At 41.9% G+C, this 13978-nt stretch overlaps 1 protein-coding gene across 1 annotated transcript in view; it reads left to right on the top strand.

The window, feature by feature from the left end:
• Nucleotides 1-13978, top strand: part of LOC123464531 (ATP-binding cassette sub-family C member 4-like) — a 159087-nt gene that overhangs the window by 69141 nt on the left and 75968 nt on the right. Inside the window, 5 exon segments of the mRNA XM_045162456.1 lie at nt 2725-2821; nt 6756-6953; nt 8268-8408; nt 9156-9193; nt 9851-9945. Coding sequence (XP_045018391.1) covers nt 2725-2821; nt 6756-6953; nt 8268-8408; nt 9156-9193; nt 9851-9945 — 569 coding nt within the window.

The following is a 13978-nucleotide window of genomic DNA, read 5'->3' as shown; positions in this document are numbered from 1 at the left end:
TGGCATGACTTGGAAATCTTTACTCTAAAAACTTGGAAAATAGTGTATTTTCCTAATGATTTGGATAAAAGCATTATGTAGGCAAAATTCAAAGCCATCAACTGATCACTTTGTTGTAATTATTTATGTTACCTCATCTGTGATGGAATGTTAAGAAGAAAACAATTTAAAACTTTTGTGTTGGTCTATTTTGGACTTTACAGCCCATTAGATTTAATTAACATATCCCTTCCTAGACTACTGGCAGGTAATTATGAATTAAGGAGAAAAAAATTCTATTTAAAAGCTTTAGTACTAAATCTGAGAAAAGTGTTAGTCAAGAAACTTAGTATGAACACTGAACTAACACATGTTAAAGGGTAAAAATGAATCCTTTTGGACTTAATGAAGCGATGGTTTGTGTGTTGAGTCCTGGGGTCCAGATTCTGATCACAGACCCAGTGTCCAGAGTGTCCCCTTAGGACTCTGTCCTGAGTCCAAAGCACAGGGCCACTTGTGGTTAGGGAGGAGCGGAGAAGGGGGCTGACGTTTACTGAGCGTGTCGGTGGTTTGATTTCTCAGAAGTTGTCACTGACGTTCTGAGATGAAGAAAATGAGGTTTAGTTGCTTGTCTGACATCGTCAGACTCGTGAGAGGGACTGAGCTGCAGCCTGCTGCCTCCAGATTCTCCATCTGACTCACTCACAGGCTGAGGTGTGGCCCATGCTCCTGAGATTTGCTCTGCGAGGGGCTTAGGTTCCCAGAGTACCTGCCTGGAGCCCTGCCCATGGTCAGGGGGGTGCCAGACCTGGACACTCGCTTCCCTAGAGGGGTTGTGGACCCTGTGGGATGAGACTGGGGCTGAGTTCCTAGGGGTCTGCTTTTAAAAGGTAGGAGCAGTTGTAATTTTTTTTTCTGTGAAAAAAATTTAAGGTTGAATAGTGAGGGGGGTCTTGACTATAGAGAACTGGTGGGTGCTCTGAGCTGTTGGATGATTTCCATTTTGATTGGGGCCATTTGGGTTCTGTTCTTTTATTTTCATGTTTGGAAGGTGTTCAGTCCTAATGAAAGAAGTCTTGCTTCCTGATTGGGACTGGGAATTTTGCAGAGACTGATGGACGCCACACTAGGATTTAGTTTCTGTCTAACGTTCTTTGGGAGCAAGTATCTAGCCAATGCACTGTGGCAAAGATTACAGAGAATCTATTAGTTTTTTCATTACTAATATTTACATAATTGATTATAATCATGTAGAAAGTTGCCCTAGAATGTACACATTTTTATATGACATAGATCTCTCTTCTCATTCCCACATAGAGATGAAATAGTATTTTAGTTCAGTCAAATTTAGGAATATCAGTATTAGTTGCTTTTCTTTATGAAACATGTAAATAATTGTTAAGCTGAGTTTTAGGGGGGAAAAAAAAACTTAGCTATTGGTGCCTCCTTCATTGGACTACTTTTTAGAAGTTTTTCAGTTCAGTCACACAGTCATGTCCGACTCTTTTCGACCCCATGAACTGCAGCATGCCAGGCCTCCCTGTCCATCACCACCTCCCAGAGTTCACTGAAACTCACGTCCATCGAGTTGGTGATGCCATCCAACCATCTCATCCTCTGTAGTCCCCTTATCCTCCTGCCCTCAATCTTTCCCAGTATCAGGGTCTTTTCAAATGAGTCAGCTCTTCTCATCAGGTGGCCAAAGTATTGGAGTTTCAGCTTCAACATCAGTGCTTCCAATGAACACACAGGACTGATCTCCTTTAGGATGGACTGGTTGGATCTCCTTGCAGTCCAAGGGACTCTCAAGAGTCTTCTCCAACACCACAGTTCAATAGCCATCAATTCTTTGGCTCTCAACTTTCTTTATAGTCCAACTCTCACATCCATACTTGACTAATGGAAAAACCATAGCCTTGACTAGATGGACCTTTGTTGACAAAGTTATATCTCTGCTTTTTAATATGCTGTCTAGGTTGGTTATAGCTTTTCTTCCAAGGAGTAAGCGTCTTTTAATTTCATGGCTGCAATCACCATCTGCAGTGATTTTGGAGCCCCCCAAAATAGCCACTGTTTCCCCATCTATTTGCCATGAAGTAATGGTACCGGATGCCATGATCTTAGTTTTCTGAATGTTGAGCTTTAAGCCAACATTTTCACTATCCTCTTTCACTTTTATCAAGAGGCTCTTTAGTTCTTCTTCATTTTCTGCCATAAGGGTGGTGTCATCTGCATATCTGAGGTTATTGATATTTCTCTCCTGGCAATCTTGATTGCAGCTTGTCCGTCATCCAACCTGGCATTTCTCATGATGTACTCTACATAAAAGTTAAATAAGCAAGGTGACAATATACAGCCTTGATGTACTCCTTTTCCTATTTGGAACCAGTCTGTTGTTCCATGTCCAGTTCTAACTGTTGCTTCCTGACCTGCATACAGTTTTCTCAAGAGGCAGGTCAGGTGGTCTGGTATTCCCATTGCTTAAAGAATTTTCCACAGTTTATTGTGATCCATACAGTCAAAGGCTTTGGCATAGTCAGAGTTAGGTTCAAATTTACTGGGGATAAATGTAAGAACCTAGCAAGACTAATTGATTTATGTTTAATTTTTATTATTGATTTGGTATTTAAACTGCAGATTTTTGACTAATGTGTAGTCTTTGTCTTGTTTTTTTCAAAATATAAGTTTCCAGTTTGAAGCTCCCCATTAATGTGCATTTGCATACTGTGCCTTTTGCATTTGTAGGTGTATTCGTCAGGCCTTGAAGGAGAAAATCACAATCTTAGTAACTCATCAGTTGCAGTACCTAGAAGATGCAAGTCAGATTCTGATACTGAAAGATGTAAGTGGTTTCTAGAAGTCTGGGGAATTGCTTTTCTCTCAGGTGTGTTGAAGAACAAACTTCCCCACAGGTCATTCTCCTTGGATTCATAGTAAACACCCCCTTCTCAGAGCAGGTGGTGTTCATGCCTTGGAGGATGAACCCAAAGACCTGTAACCCCCAAGGCTCCTGTCCATGGGAATCTCCAGGCAACAATACTGGAGGGGGTGGCCATGGCCTCCTCCAGGGAATCTTCCTGACTCAGGGATCAAACCCAAGTCTCTTGCTATTGAATCCTGTCTCATTGGCAGTCAGGTTCTTTACCACTGGCACCACCTGGGAAGTCCAGAAATGTCACTGCTGCTGCTTGCTGCTAAGTCACTTCAGTCGTGTTTGACTGTGCGACCCTATAGACGGCAGCCCACCAGGCTCCCCAATCCCTGGGATACTGCAGGCAAGAACAGTGGAGTGGATTGCCATTTCCTTCTCCAATGCAGGAAATGTCACTACTACACTCTAAGTCACATAAACCCTAAAGTATATAAAAGTGCAACAGTATTACTAAATCATCACTGTTCTGATGAAATCTGTTAAGGATAATGATTCAATTTTGTTTAGAAGTTTTCATTTTCCTCTTTCACAAATTAAGTCAAAATGTATCACTTAGAAATTAGAGATACTAACATCTGATTATATCTAAGTGATTGTTATACATAGTTTGCCTAAAGAGCATCTTCCATTAACACCAAAAGCGAGGTTGGGTATCCAAGCACCCAGGTCAGAGATGCCCATTCTGCTGGTGTCTCCAGTTGCTGGTCTCCCTGCCTAGGTCTCTATGTGCCCGATACGTGTGGGAGCCTGTGCAACAGGAGGACAAGGCCCTGCCTTCACTGGGCTCCTGTTCTTATGGGGAGGATGTGACAGAGAGAGAGGTGGGCTAACATCCTGGCTGCCTCCCTGAATAGAGGTGCCTTACAGGGTCTGAGTGACATGAAGGTGGGGGCCACATTGTCACCCGGGGGAGGGGGTCTGAAGCAGGGGGTCCTAAGGAAGGCAGACCCCCTAAGGAAGGCGCTAACTGGGCAGGTTGGAGGAATGGCAGGAAGACCAGAATGTCTGAGGAGAGTGAGCAGCGGACAGGAGGGAGCTGGTCTCTGAGCAGTGGACAATGGGCGGTTGTGGGATGGAAGCCATCGGATGGTCCAGAGCAGAGGAGGGATGTGATGTAATGTGGATTTGAAAGATTCCTCTGATGGTCACTGGAGGGGTGACAGAAGAAGTAATTAGGAATCTTAGTAAAGCTGAGGTGACAGAAGAAGTAATTAGGAATCTTAGTAAAGCTGAGGTGACAGAAGAAGTAATTAGGAATCTTAGTAAAGCTGAGGAGACAGAAGTGTGGGCTCAGGCTAGACGATCAGTTTCTAGAGCTGCCATAACCAAGCACCACAAACTGGGTGACTTAAAACAACAGAAGTTTATCGTCTCCTTGTTCTGGAGGCTACAAGTCCCAAATCCAGGTGCTGGCATGGCTTTGCTCTCCTGAAGGCTCCAGGGGAGAATCCTTCCCTCCAGCCTCTGGTGTTCACTGGCCTTCCTTGGTGTTCCTTGGCTTCCAGCTACAGCACTGTGGTCTCTGCATCTGATGTCACATGGTCATTGTCCCCATGTTTGTCTGAGTCTCATAAGAACATCAGTCATATTGGATATAGGGTCACCCTACTCCAGGGTGACCTTATCTTAACTTGATTATATCTGCAAAGACCCTGCTTCCAAATAAGGTCATATTCACAGGTGTCATGTTTGAACTTATCTTTTTGAGGAGGGGGCACCATCCAACTCACAACTCCTAGCATGGTTGGGGGTGGGGTGGAGAGTAGTGAGAAGTGTTCAGACGTAGAGGTCGTTTGATGCTTCACTCCTTGGCTTGTTTGCCTCTGTGTCTCAGCACCGATGTCATTAACCCCTGACTGTTCCACAGGCCCTTGGTCAAATTCCCGACTTAAGAAATGAATCTCTGCTCTAAGAAAGATTATTAGAATGCAGAACCTCTGTCTCTCTGGAAGCAGTTCCATGTGTTGACTCCTACCTGCTCCTATAGGAATGGGAAGGGGGTGTTGGTTAAGGTTTTTTGAGCTTGAGAGCAGTTGATTTCATGTGCAGAGAGTGCAATTCTAGTGTGCAAATCCCAGTGTTGACAGTGTTATGAGCACAGGATCAGTGGGCAGGAGAATAACCTATTTATTCCATCCCTAGATGTTTTAGGGTCCCCTTATTGCTTCCTTTGAGGACACTACCCCCAATTTTACTACTAACAAACAACTATTTGTCCACTGGTGAATACTGCTGCATGAGTTGGGGTCCATCCTTAGTGTTTGGTCCGTCTCTCACAGCAGAGGGGGGATGGCTGCCCCCTTGTCCCCTTGGAATTGTCAGTGCTTGGCTGCTGAGTGAAATTGCTGTCTTTGTACTACCAGTCATTTCATTGTGTATATTACAGATATCAAGTGGTGAGCACTAATTTCCTTGAAGAGGTGTATGAATTTTGCCTCCCAAGTGGAACAAGACACACTATATCCTACATACGTTTCTAGTTCTGAAGTATCAGACGGTACCCAGATGCTTCACTGGGTTTCTCCTATTGGCTCACCTCAGGGGAAAGGGTGAGAGGGGTCCCAACTAGGGTCCTGAGTCCATCTTCCATCTGACCACTGTTAACCAGAGCTTCTTGCATTTGATGAGTTTTGCATCCTGGGATTTTTTTCCTAATGTTTTGTTTGCCACTGAGTGATTCAGGTGTGTCTTGCTTAGGCGTCAGAAAATAGAGAAACATATTTTTTTATATGACTTTCTAAGGGAGAGAAACTGTGCAAGGATCTGTCACTCATGTTCGAAGAACGTGTCACTCGTGTTCGAAGAACATGATGAGATTGGCTGTAGCTTAAGCAGTTGCCTGTTTTGGGGAAGGATGGTTGGCTGCTTGTGGTTGGTTGTTCTTAAGTTTTTCTCTCAGATCTGAGTGCACTGTTTCTGGCTTAGGTTTTGGTTTGTGCGCACAGACTGCCAAGGCTTTAGAGCCACCCCAGCCCCATGGCCTCCTTGTTTAATTACTTTAAAAGGTGGAATATTGAATTTTCAGTTGGAAACTTGCTGAGTGTCTGGGGACAGTTGTAGACCAAGGAGAGGCCTGTCGTGGATTTTCTGTCCGGGGCTGGTTCCTGTTATCCCGGCCGGGCACATGACAGTGCGACAGTGACAGTGGTCAGTGGAGATTTCATGAGTGACTCTTACCCATATGCAGATGTGCTGGTCCCCACCTCTGGGTTAAGTTTAAATTTCTTTCCTGGAATATCCTCCCCAATTGACTGTTTTTTAAAATTCTGCTTCTCACATAATGTGCTGTATGTGCTTAGTCATTCAAGTCATGTCAGACTCTTTGTGACCTCATGGACCCTCTGTCCATGGGAATTCCCAGGCAAGAACACTGGAGTGGATTGCCATGCCCTCTTCTAGGGGATCTTCCCAACCCAGGGATCGAGCCCAGGTCCCCCGCATTGCAGGCAGATTCTCTACTGTCTGAGCCACCAGGGAGGCTTCTCTCAATTCCCATGTTGTCTGTAGAGACTGTGCTGATCCTCCCACCAACCTCTGTGCTTTTTGCTTCCCCAAGTACCCAGGGTACTTATGTCAATGGCCTGCATTTTAAACACACAAGCACATATTTCTTTCATATCCCCTAGCACCTAACACAGGGTTTGGCAGAGAACACAATACTCAGTTCTATACTGAGTTGACTGAACTAGATTTTTCAACAACACTTCTAGACTCAGGGATTTTGTTTTTTTCTTTTTTTTACAAAAACCACAATTTAAGGCCACATAACTTTTCTTGACTAGTATTTAGGTTGTTTTAATATTATCAAATGTAAATTAATTCCTCTCAATTTTTTTTATTTTAGGGCAAAACAGTGAAAAGGGGGACTTACTCTGAGTTCCTGAAATCTAGGGTAGATATTCTTTCCCTTTTTGACAAGGGGAATAAGCAATCTGAACCATCTCCAGTTCCAGGAACTCCCACTCTGATCTCCAAGTCTTTGAGTCGGTCTCTACAGTCTCCTAGACCCTCATGGAAGGATGTAGCTCCAGAAGACCAAGATGTGAGTTTCTATCCATCAGTGTGCCCTGGTCTTTCTGCTCTTGGTGGCCTCATGGACCTTCAGTCTGCTTCTCTAATGATATCTTCATTTTTCCCAAAGTAGACCCTAAAGTTCCCAAAGTCTTATTCCATGAAATTCATGGAAAAGCATGAAGGGAGCAAGCCTGTTTGTGGTTCTTCTTTGGGTGTAGTTGGAAAATCTTATGGAGGTCAGTAGTGGGTGCACTGCTGTGTGTGGCTCACACTGATTGAGAACTCTTCAGTTTACCACGGTTGTGTCCTACTTGCTGTCATGGCTCCTGACTTCCCTTATGGATCCAGAAGCTTAATGTGAAGACTGCCTTAGACTGAGTCCTGCTGTTGCCATAGTAAATCATCTATTTTTTCCTGTATGTTGGAATGTTCTAGCACTGCATATGACTAACGGTAGTATTTTGCCTCGGTGTCAGATGGTTTGTGATAGGTCAGAGGTAACATGTGCAAAGGACCTGACACATGATAGACACTTCAGTGTTAGTTCCTGTCCTTCTTTCTTACCCTTGAAGACCGAGAACTACATCTTATTGACCTTGGATCCCAGTGGCCAGGGTAGAGTACAACATTTTAGTCTCCCGTGACTCTATACTGCATTCTAAGTCCTCCAGACAGAAATCCAGAAATATACTAGATCTCCCTTAAAATACACAGATATTCTTTGATATCTAAACCCAGGAGCCTGGATGATTCTGATCATTACTGGGATTAGCTCTTCACTTTCTAGACTCAAGAATCTCTCTGAAATTTCAGAACCAAATAGATTCAGATCATACGTTTGCAATGTGCTATCCAAACTGATTACTCCAGCCCTCTCTGTGATCTCAGTTTACTGTATTTGGCTAGTATTTTGAGCCTGTGTTTTCTGTTTCTATCACTGACACAAGTCATCTAGAGGGATATATTAGCTCCATATCATTTTGTGTGTTATTTTAGAGCAAACTTCTGCATTTATACATTAATTGATTTTGTTGTGTGTGTGCTGAGAGCCATGATCTATTTTAAGCAAAGCTACCCAACAGTGAATAACCTCGTGAGGATATTCTTTTATTTCTAATAGATTCCTAGAAGTAGGATGGCTGTGTCCAGGGGTAATGCATATGTGATTTGCCTAGATATTCCCACACCCTTCTCCATAGGAGATGGACCATCCTGCACTCCTGCCAGTGTATGCGATGTGTCTGTTTCCCCACAGTTTTGCAGTGGAGGGCAGTGTTGAACTCTTGAAATTTGGAGTTCATTATATAAAATTTCATCTCTCACTGCCATGTTTCCCTTCTAGACTGAGAACATACAGGTTACACTACCTTTAGAAGACCAGTTGGAAAGAAAAGTGGATTTTAAGACCTATGCAAGTTACTTCACAGCTGGTGCTCACTGGTCTGTCATCATCTTCCTTATTCTAGTAAACATCACAGCTCAGGTATGTAAGGGTGTTTATTTTGATTTGTGTACCCAGGTTGATATTTACATACTATTTATACTGTATTTTATGATTATTTTGTGTATTAAGAGATTTGTCTCAAATAATTGGCTCATGAGGTTGTGGGATCTAGCTTGGTGAATGTGAAATCAGAAAGGCAGGCCTGTAGGCTGGAACCTCAGGCAGGAGCTGACCCTGATCTTGAGGCAGAATTTCTTCCTCCTCCAGGAAGCCTCAGGTTTTGCTCTAAGGGCCTTTGACTGACTGGATGAGGCAACCACAGTGTTGAGGGTGATCTCCTCTGCTTAACTTCTGATGATAGATGTGAACTACATCCACAAACTACCTTAAGGCAACATCTAGACAAGTGTTTGGTTGAATCACTGGAGACTGGCTCAGCCAAGCTGACACCGGAACTGACCATCTCTGTACCTGTCAAGCTTTTTGCTTTGAAAAATCCCAACATTTGCACTGTTATTACTGCCTTTCACAGTCTACTTGGATTTGCATTGAAATACATTATATTTGGGGAGCAAAGTCTTCTAGGGAAAAGGGGGTTTCTTTTAAACATGTTAAACTGTAACATGCTCTCCCCTGACCTGTGGTCATCTGGGCATGGGGCTTGGTGCAGACCTGAGCTGGAAGGACCATCTCCATGTTTTGGAGCCTTTCTGTCCCCCTTCCTAGTAAGCGGGGTGTGAGGCTCAGTGATGTCAGTGTGTGAATGACTGCTGTTTCCTGCTCCAGGTTGCCTATGTCCTGCAGGATTGGTGGCTTTTAAACTGGTGAGTGATTCCTGGTCTGACTGAAAGTGCTGTAAGTCTATACGAAGCCTCACTTTCCCACAGAGTCAGGGGGACTGACCCTCAAGTAGTTTCCCTGAAGAAAAATGAAAGTTCTTGCGGGTGGTGTGTGATCCCCCTGTGATCTCTCCTATGTCCCTCCCTCTAGCAGCTTCTTCACAGAAAGTTTTTTTTCTTTTTTTGAACTTTTAATACTGTATTGGAGTATAGCCAATCAACAACGTTGTGATAGTTTCAGGTGAACTTTGAAAGGACTCAGTCATACATATGCATGTATCCATTCTCCCCCAAACCCTGCTCACATCCAGGCTGCCACATAACATTGGGCAGAGTTCCATGTGCTGTACAATAAATCCTTGTTGGTTACCTCTGTTAAATCTAGCAATGTGTGCATGACCATCCAAACTCTCTAATTATCCTTCCCCTTGGCAACTGTAAGTTCCTTTTCTAAGTCTGTCTTCACAGACAGTTTTGAAAACTGATTCAGATTTTTAAAAGAGAGATACACACAGGGTCTTGTGAGCTGGGAAACACTTTACAGCATAAAATACATTTCTTGAATTGAGCTAAAATTTTTGATATTTGTGTAAATTCTATGTATAATCTATAGTGTAATATTTCTTCTTCCCTGTTCCATAGGGCAAATGTACAAAGTGGCCTATATTTTGGGACATATGTAGAAGAAGCCACAGATGTAATGTTTGTGCTGAACTGGTTCTTAGGAGCTTATTCAGGTAAAGTTGCGTCATCTGCTCCATTATAGCAGAGTCTAAAGTGTTCATGGAGAAGGCAGTGGCACCCCACTCCAGTACTCTTGCCTGGAAAATCCCATAGATGGGGAGCCTGGAAGGCTGCAGTCCATGGGGTCACTGAGGGTTGGACACGACTGAGAGACTTCACTTTCACTTTTCACTTTCATGCATTGGAGAAGGAAATGGCAACCCACTCCAGTGTTCTTGCCTGGAGAATCCCAGGGATGGGGCGTCCTGGTGGGCTGCCGTCTATGGGGTTGCACAGAGTTGGACACGACTGAAGTGACTCAGCAGCAGCAGCAAGGTGTTTATAAAGAGTCTGTGTGATAAACTAGGGCTTCTAGAGTAATTCAGTAATGTATTAACTGATTGTCTTAGTCTCATTTACTCTGTGAATTAATTAGAATAATTATTTTAAAGATCTACTAGAAGAAAAGAGGTTGAATGAAGACTCTTAATTTGCTCTGTACTGGATTTTGGTAGTTAAACCAGTATTGCACATTCAGAAAATCAGCCCCTGGAAAATACATGGCTATTGTCTATTAAATAGATTGCTTTAGCTAAATCTTTTATCCACTATATGGATGGGCAAGGGGATTAGAAGTGAATCCCCACCCTGTGGTTCAGGATGTTCCAATTCAGTCTAAATAACCCCTGGCTTTTATTGATCTTGGGTGAAATCCTCTGGCAGCATGGGCCCCAGTTAAAAGCATTATTCCCTCCCAGGTATGCAAAGCTCCCCTTTACCACACTGGTCATCTCTTGGGCTTCACTAATTACTAGAGAAGCTAAACAGGGGAAATTCAGGGCCTGGGATTAGATTCCTTCTCTTTCTTATCTTGAGATCACAGTGTTATCTCCTCCCCAACTGTGTGATTAATTTAACATTTGGTGTGCCAGACTAATATTAGCATGACTGCCTCTATTCACAAGAATGTTTAGAATATATTTGGCAAAACTAATACAGTTATGTAAAGTTTAAAAATAAAATAAAATTTAAAAAAAAAGAATATATATCGCATTATATACTACTTAAAGGGTATCTTCACTTAAAATTTTAAATATCTTCTTTATCTATTCATTTGTTGATGGACATTTAGGTTGCTTCCATGCCATGGGTTTTGTAAATATTGCTGCTATGAATATTGGGGTACATGTGTCTTTTTGAATTATGGTTTTCTCAGGGTATAGGCCCAGTTGTGAGATTGCTGGGTCACATAATAGTTGTATTTCTAGTTTTCTAAGGAACCTCCATACTGCTCCCCATAGTGGCTGTATCAATTTACAATCCTACCAACAGTGCAAGAGGGTTGCTTTTTCTCCACACTCTCTAGCATTTATTGTTTGTGTATTTTTTGATCATGACCATTCTGACTGGTGTGAGGTAATATCTTATTGTACTTTTGATCAACATCTCTCTAATAGTGATGCTGACCATCTTTTCACGTGCCTCTTGGCCATCTGTATGTCTTCTTTGAAGAAATGTCTATTTAGGTCTTCTGCCCATTTTTAATTTTTTTTTTTTCCCTGATATTGAGCTGCATGAGCTGCTTGTATATTGTGGAGGCTAATCCCTGTCAGTTGCTTAGTCTGCAGTTATTTTCTCCCATTCTCAGGACTGTCTTTTCATTTCATTTATGGTACATATATACACTGGAATATTACTCATCCATAGAAAGTAAGGAAATTGGGTCATTTGTAGAGACATGGATGGACCTAGAGTCTATCATGCAGAGTAAAGTAAGTCAAAAGAGAAAAACAAACAAAATGCTTATATTAATGCATATATATGGAATCTAGAAAAAACAGTACATATAAACCTACAGGGCAGGAACGGAGTCGTAGATTTTGAGAACAGATGTGTGGACACAGCAAGGGGTAGGGAGGTGGGGAAGATGAACTGGGAGATTAGGATTGACATACATACACTACCATGTGTAAAACAGATAGCTAGTCGGAAGCTGCTGTGTAGCACAGGGAGCTCAGGTCAGTGCTCTGTGATGACCTAGAGGGGAGGGATGGGGGCAAGGGAGGTCTAAGAGGGAGGGGATATATGTATACATACAGCTGGTTAACTTCATTGTACAGCAGAAACTAACACAACAGTGTAAAGCAACTATACCCTAATAAAATTAAAACAAAAACTAAATAAAAATTTAAACATCCTCACAGAAAATGCTTTTCAAAGTTTGCTTGTACAAATGCTTGTACAAAGATTAACAAAGAGTGTGTTATGTAAAAATCCACTCACTGAAATTTGGCATTTATTTTGTTGATTGCTTGTCAAGAAACTTGAATCCACCAGCAGTTTACTTTCTGAATTGGTGGACAATGAGAGCTTAGAGAAGAAGGAAGGTATTCTGTTACACATCCATATGGGATGGTGGGCTAAGGCAAATGGCTGTTAATGGAATTCAGGAATTTGAGCAGCTTTCAGAATTTAAATAATACTGGTCAGCTGAATGGAAAAAAGTGTTTGATGGAATATTTATTACAGAAGTTACCCCAACTCTATTTAGCATTGTGGGTTGAAGAGATGTTTAGAGGGCTCTTTTAATTTTTATATGCATCAGTTCAGTTCAGTTCAGTTCAGTCGCTCAGTCATGTCCGAGGCTCCTCCGTCCATGGGATTCTCCAGGAAAGAATACTGGAGTGGGTTGCTATTTCCTTATCCAGAGGATCTTCCCAACCCAGGGATTGAACCCAGGTCTCCCACACTGCAGGCAGACGCTTTAACCTCTGAGCTACCAGGGAAGCCCTTTATATGTATGCTGCTGCTGCTGCTGCTGAGTCACTTCAGTCGTGTCCGACTCTGTGTGACCCCATAGACGGCAGCCACCAGGCTCCCCCGTCCCTGGGATTCTTCAGGCAATAACACTGGAGTGGGTTGCCATTTCCTTCTCCAATGCAGGAAAGTGAAAACTGAAAGTGAAGTTGCTCAGTCGTATCCGACTCTTCACGACCCCATGGACTGCAGCCTTCCAGGCTCCTCCATCCATGGGATTTTCCAGGCAAGAGTACTGGAGTGGGGTGCCATTGCCTCTCCGTTTATATGCATAGTAGAGTTCATTTATGTTATTGATAAAACATAAATTTGCATGATTATATTTGTTTACAAATGCTTTGGGGTTCTATCAAACACTTAGTGAGAGATTAATTGCTTGTTTAGATTAATTATCTCATGCCAGAATATAATTTGTAGTTTCTTACAATTCAGTTATTTAAGAGATTGTCCACTTGCAACTTAACATGGTCTTTTTATACTCTTTAAAGTTACTTGGGCCTAGAGTAGTTACTTTATTTTTAATATTTTAAATTTTTATTAATTTTTATTTCAGTATACTCGCTCTCCAATGTTGTGTTAGTTTCTGTGGTACAGAAAAGTGAACCAGTGATAAAATATCCTTTCTTTGGATTTCCTTCCCATTTAGGTCACCACAGAGCATTGAGTAGAGTTACCTGTGCTATACAGTAGGTTCTTAAGAAGCTACTTTACATGGAAGTAAATTTCCTTATAAATTACAGGGAAATGGTAAATCATTTCTCCTATTTCCTGTTAATTCACATGCTGGTACCAAAGTGTACCTCAATTTTAGATTGTGGGACATGTTTGTAAATAGTGAAATTTGAAATGTGGAGAGAAGATCAACTACTTTTTGCAATTATCAATCTTGTGAGTTTTTATTAGAACTTGTAATTGAATTAGGAAAGCCTAGAATGAAACTGTAGGTAACAGATATTTTTACCCCTGTGTTGTTTCTATTTAGTGAGAGGAAAACATTGATTTTTATATTCTTCTTTATAAATGTATTTTTGTGAAAGCATTAAACTCTTACAGAATTTACTATATATATATATTTACATATATAACATTTTATTTATTCTGTGTATGTAAATTTTTGTGTAAATTTTACCTATACAATTAAATGCATTGTATCTTTATAAACTGCCTACCATGCTTCAGCATCACTGAGGATTAGGCAGAGATCTTGTGCTGATTGATGTTTCTTTATTT

The sequence above is a fragment of the Bubalus bubalis genome, chromosome 13, assembly GCF_019923935.1.
Source record: "Bubalus bubalis isolate 160015118507 breed Murrah chromosome 13, NDDB_SH_1, whole genome shotgun sequence".
NCBI lineage: Eukaryota > Metazoa > Chordata > Mammalia > Artiodactyla > Bovidae > Bubalus > Bubalus bubalis.
The sequence above is the reverse complement of the archived record's forward strand: the minus strand, read 5'-3'. Positions and strand labels throughout refer to the sequence as shown.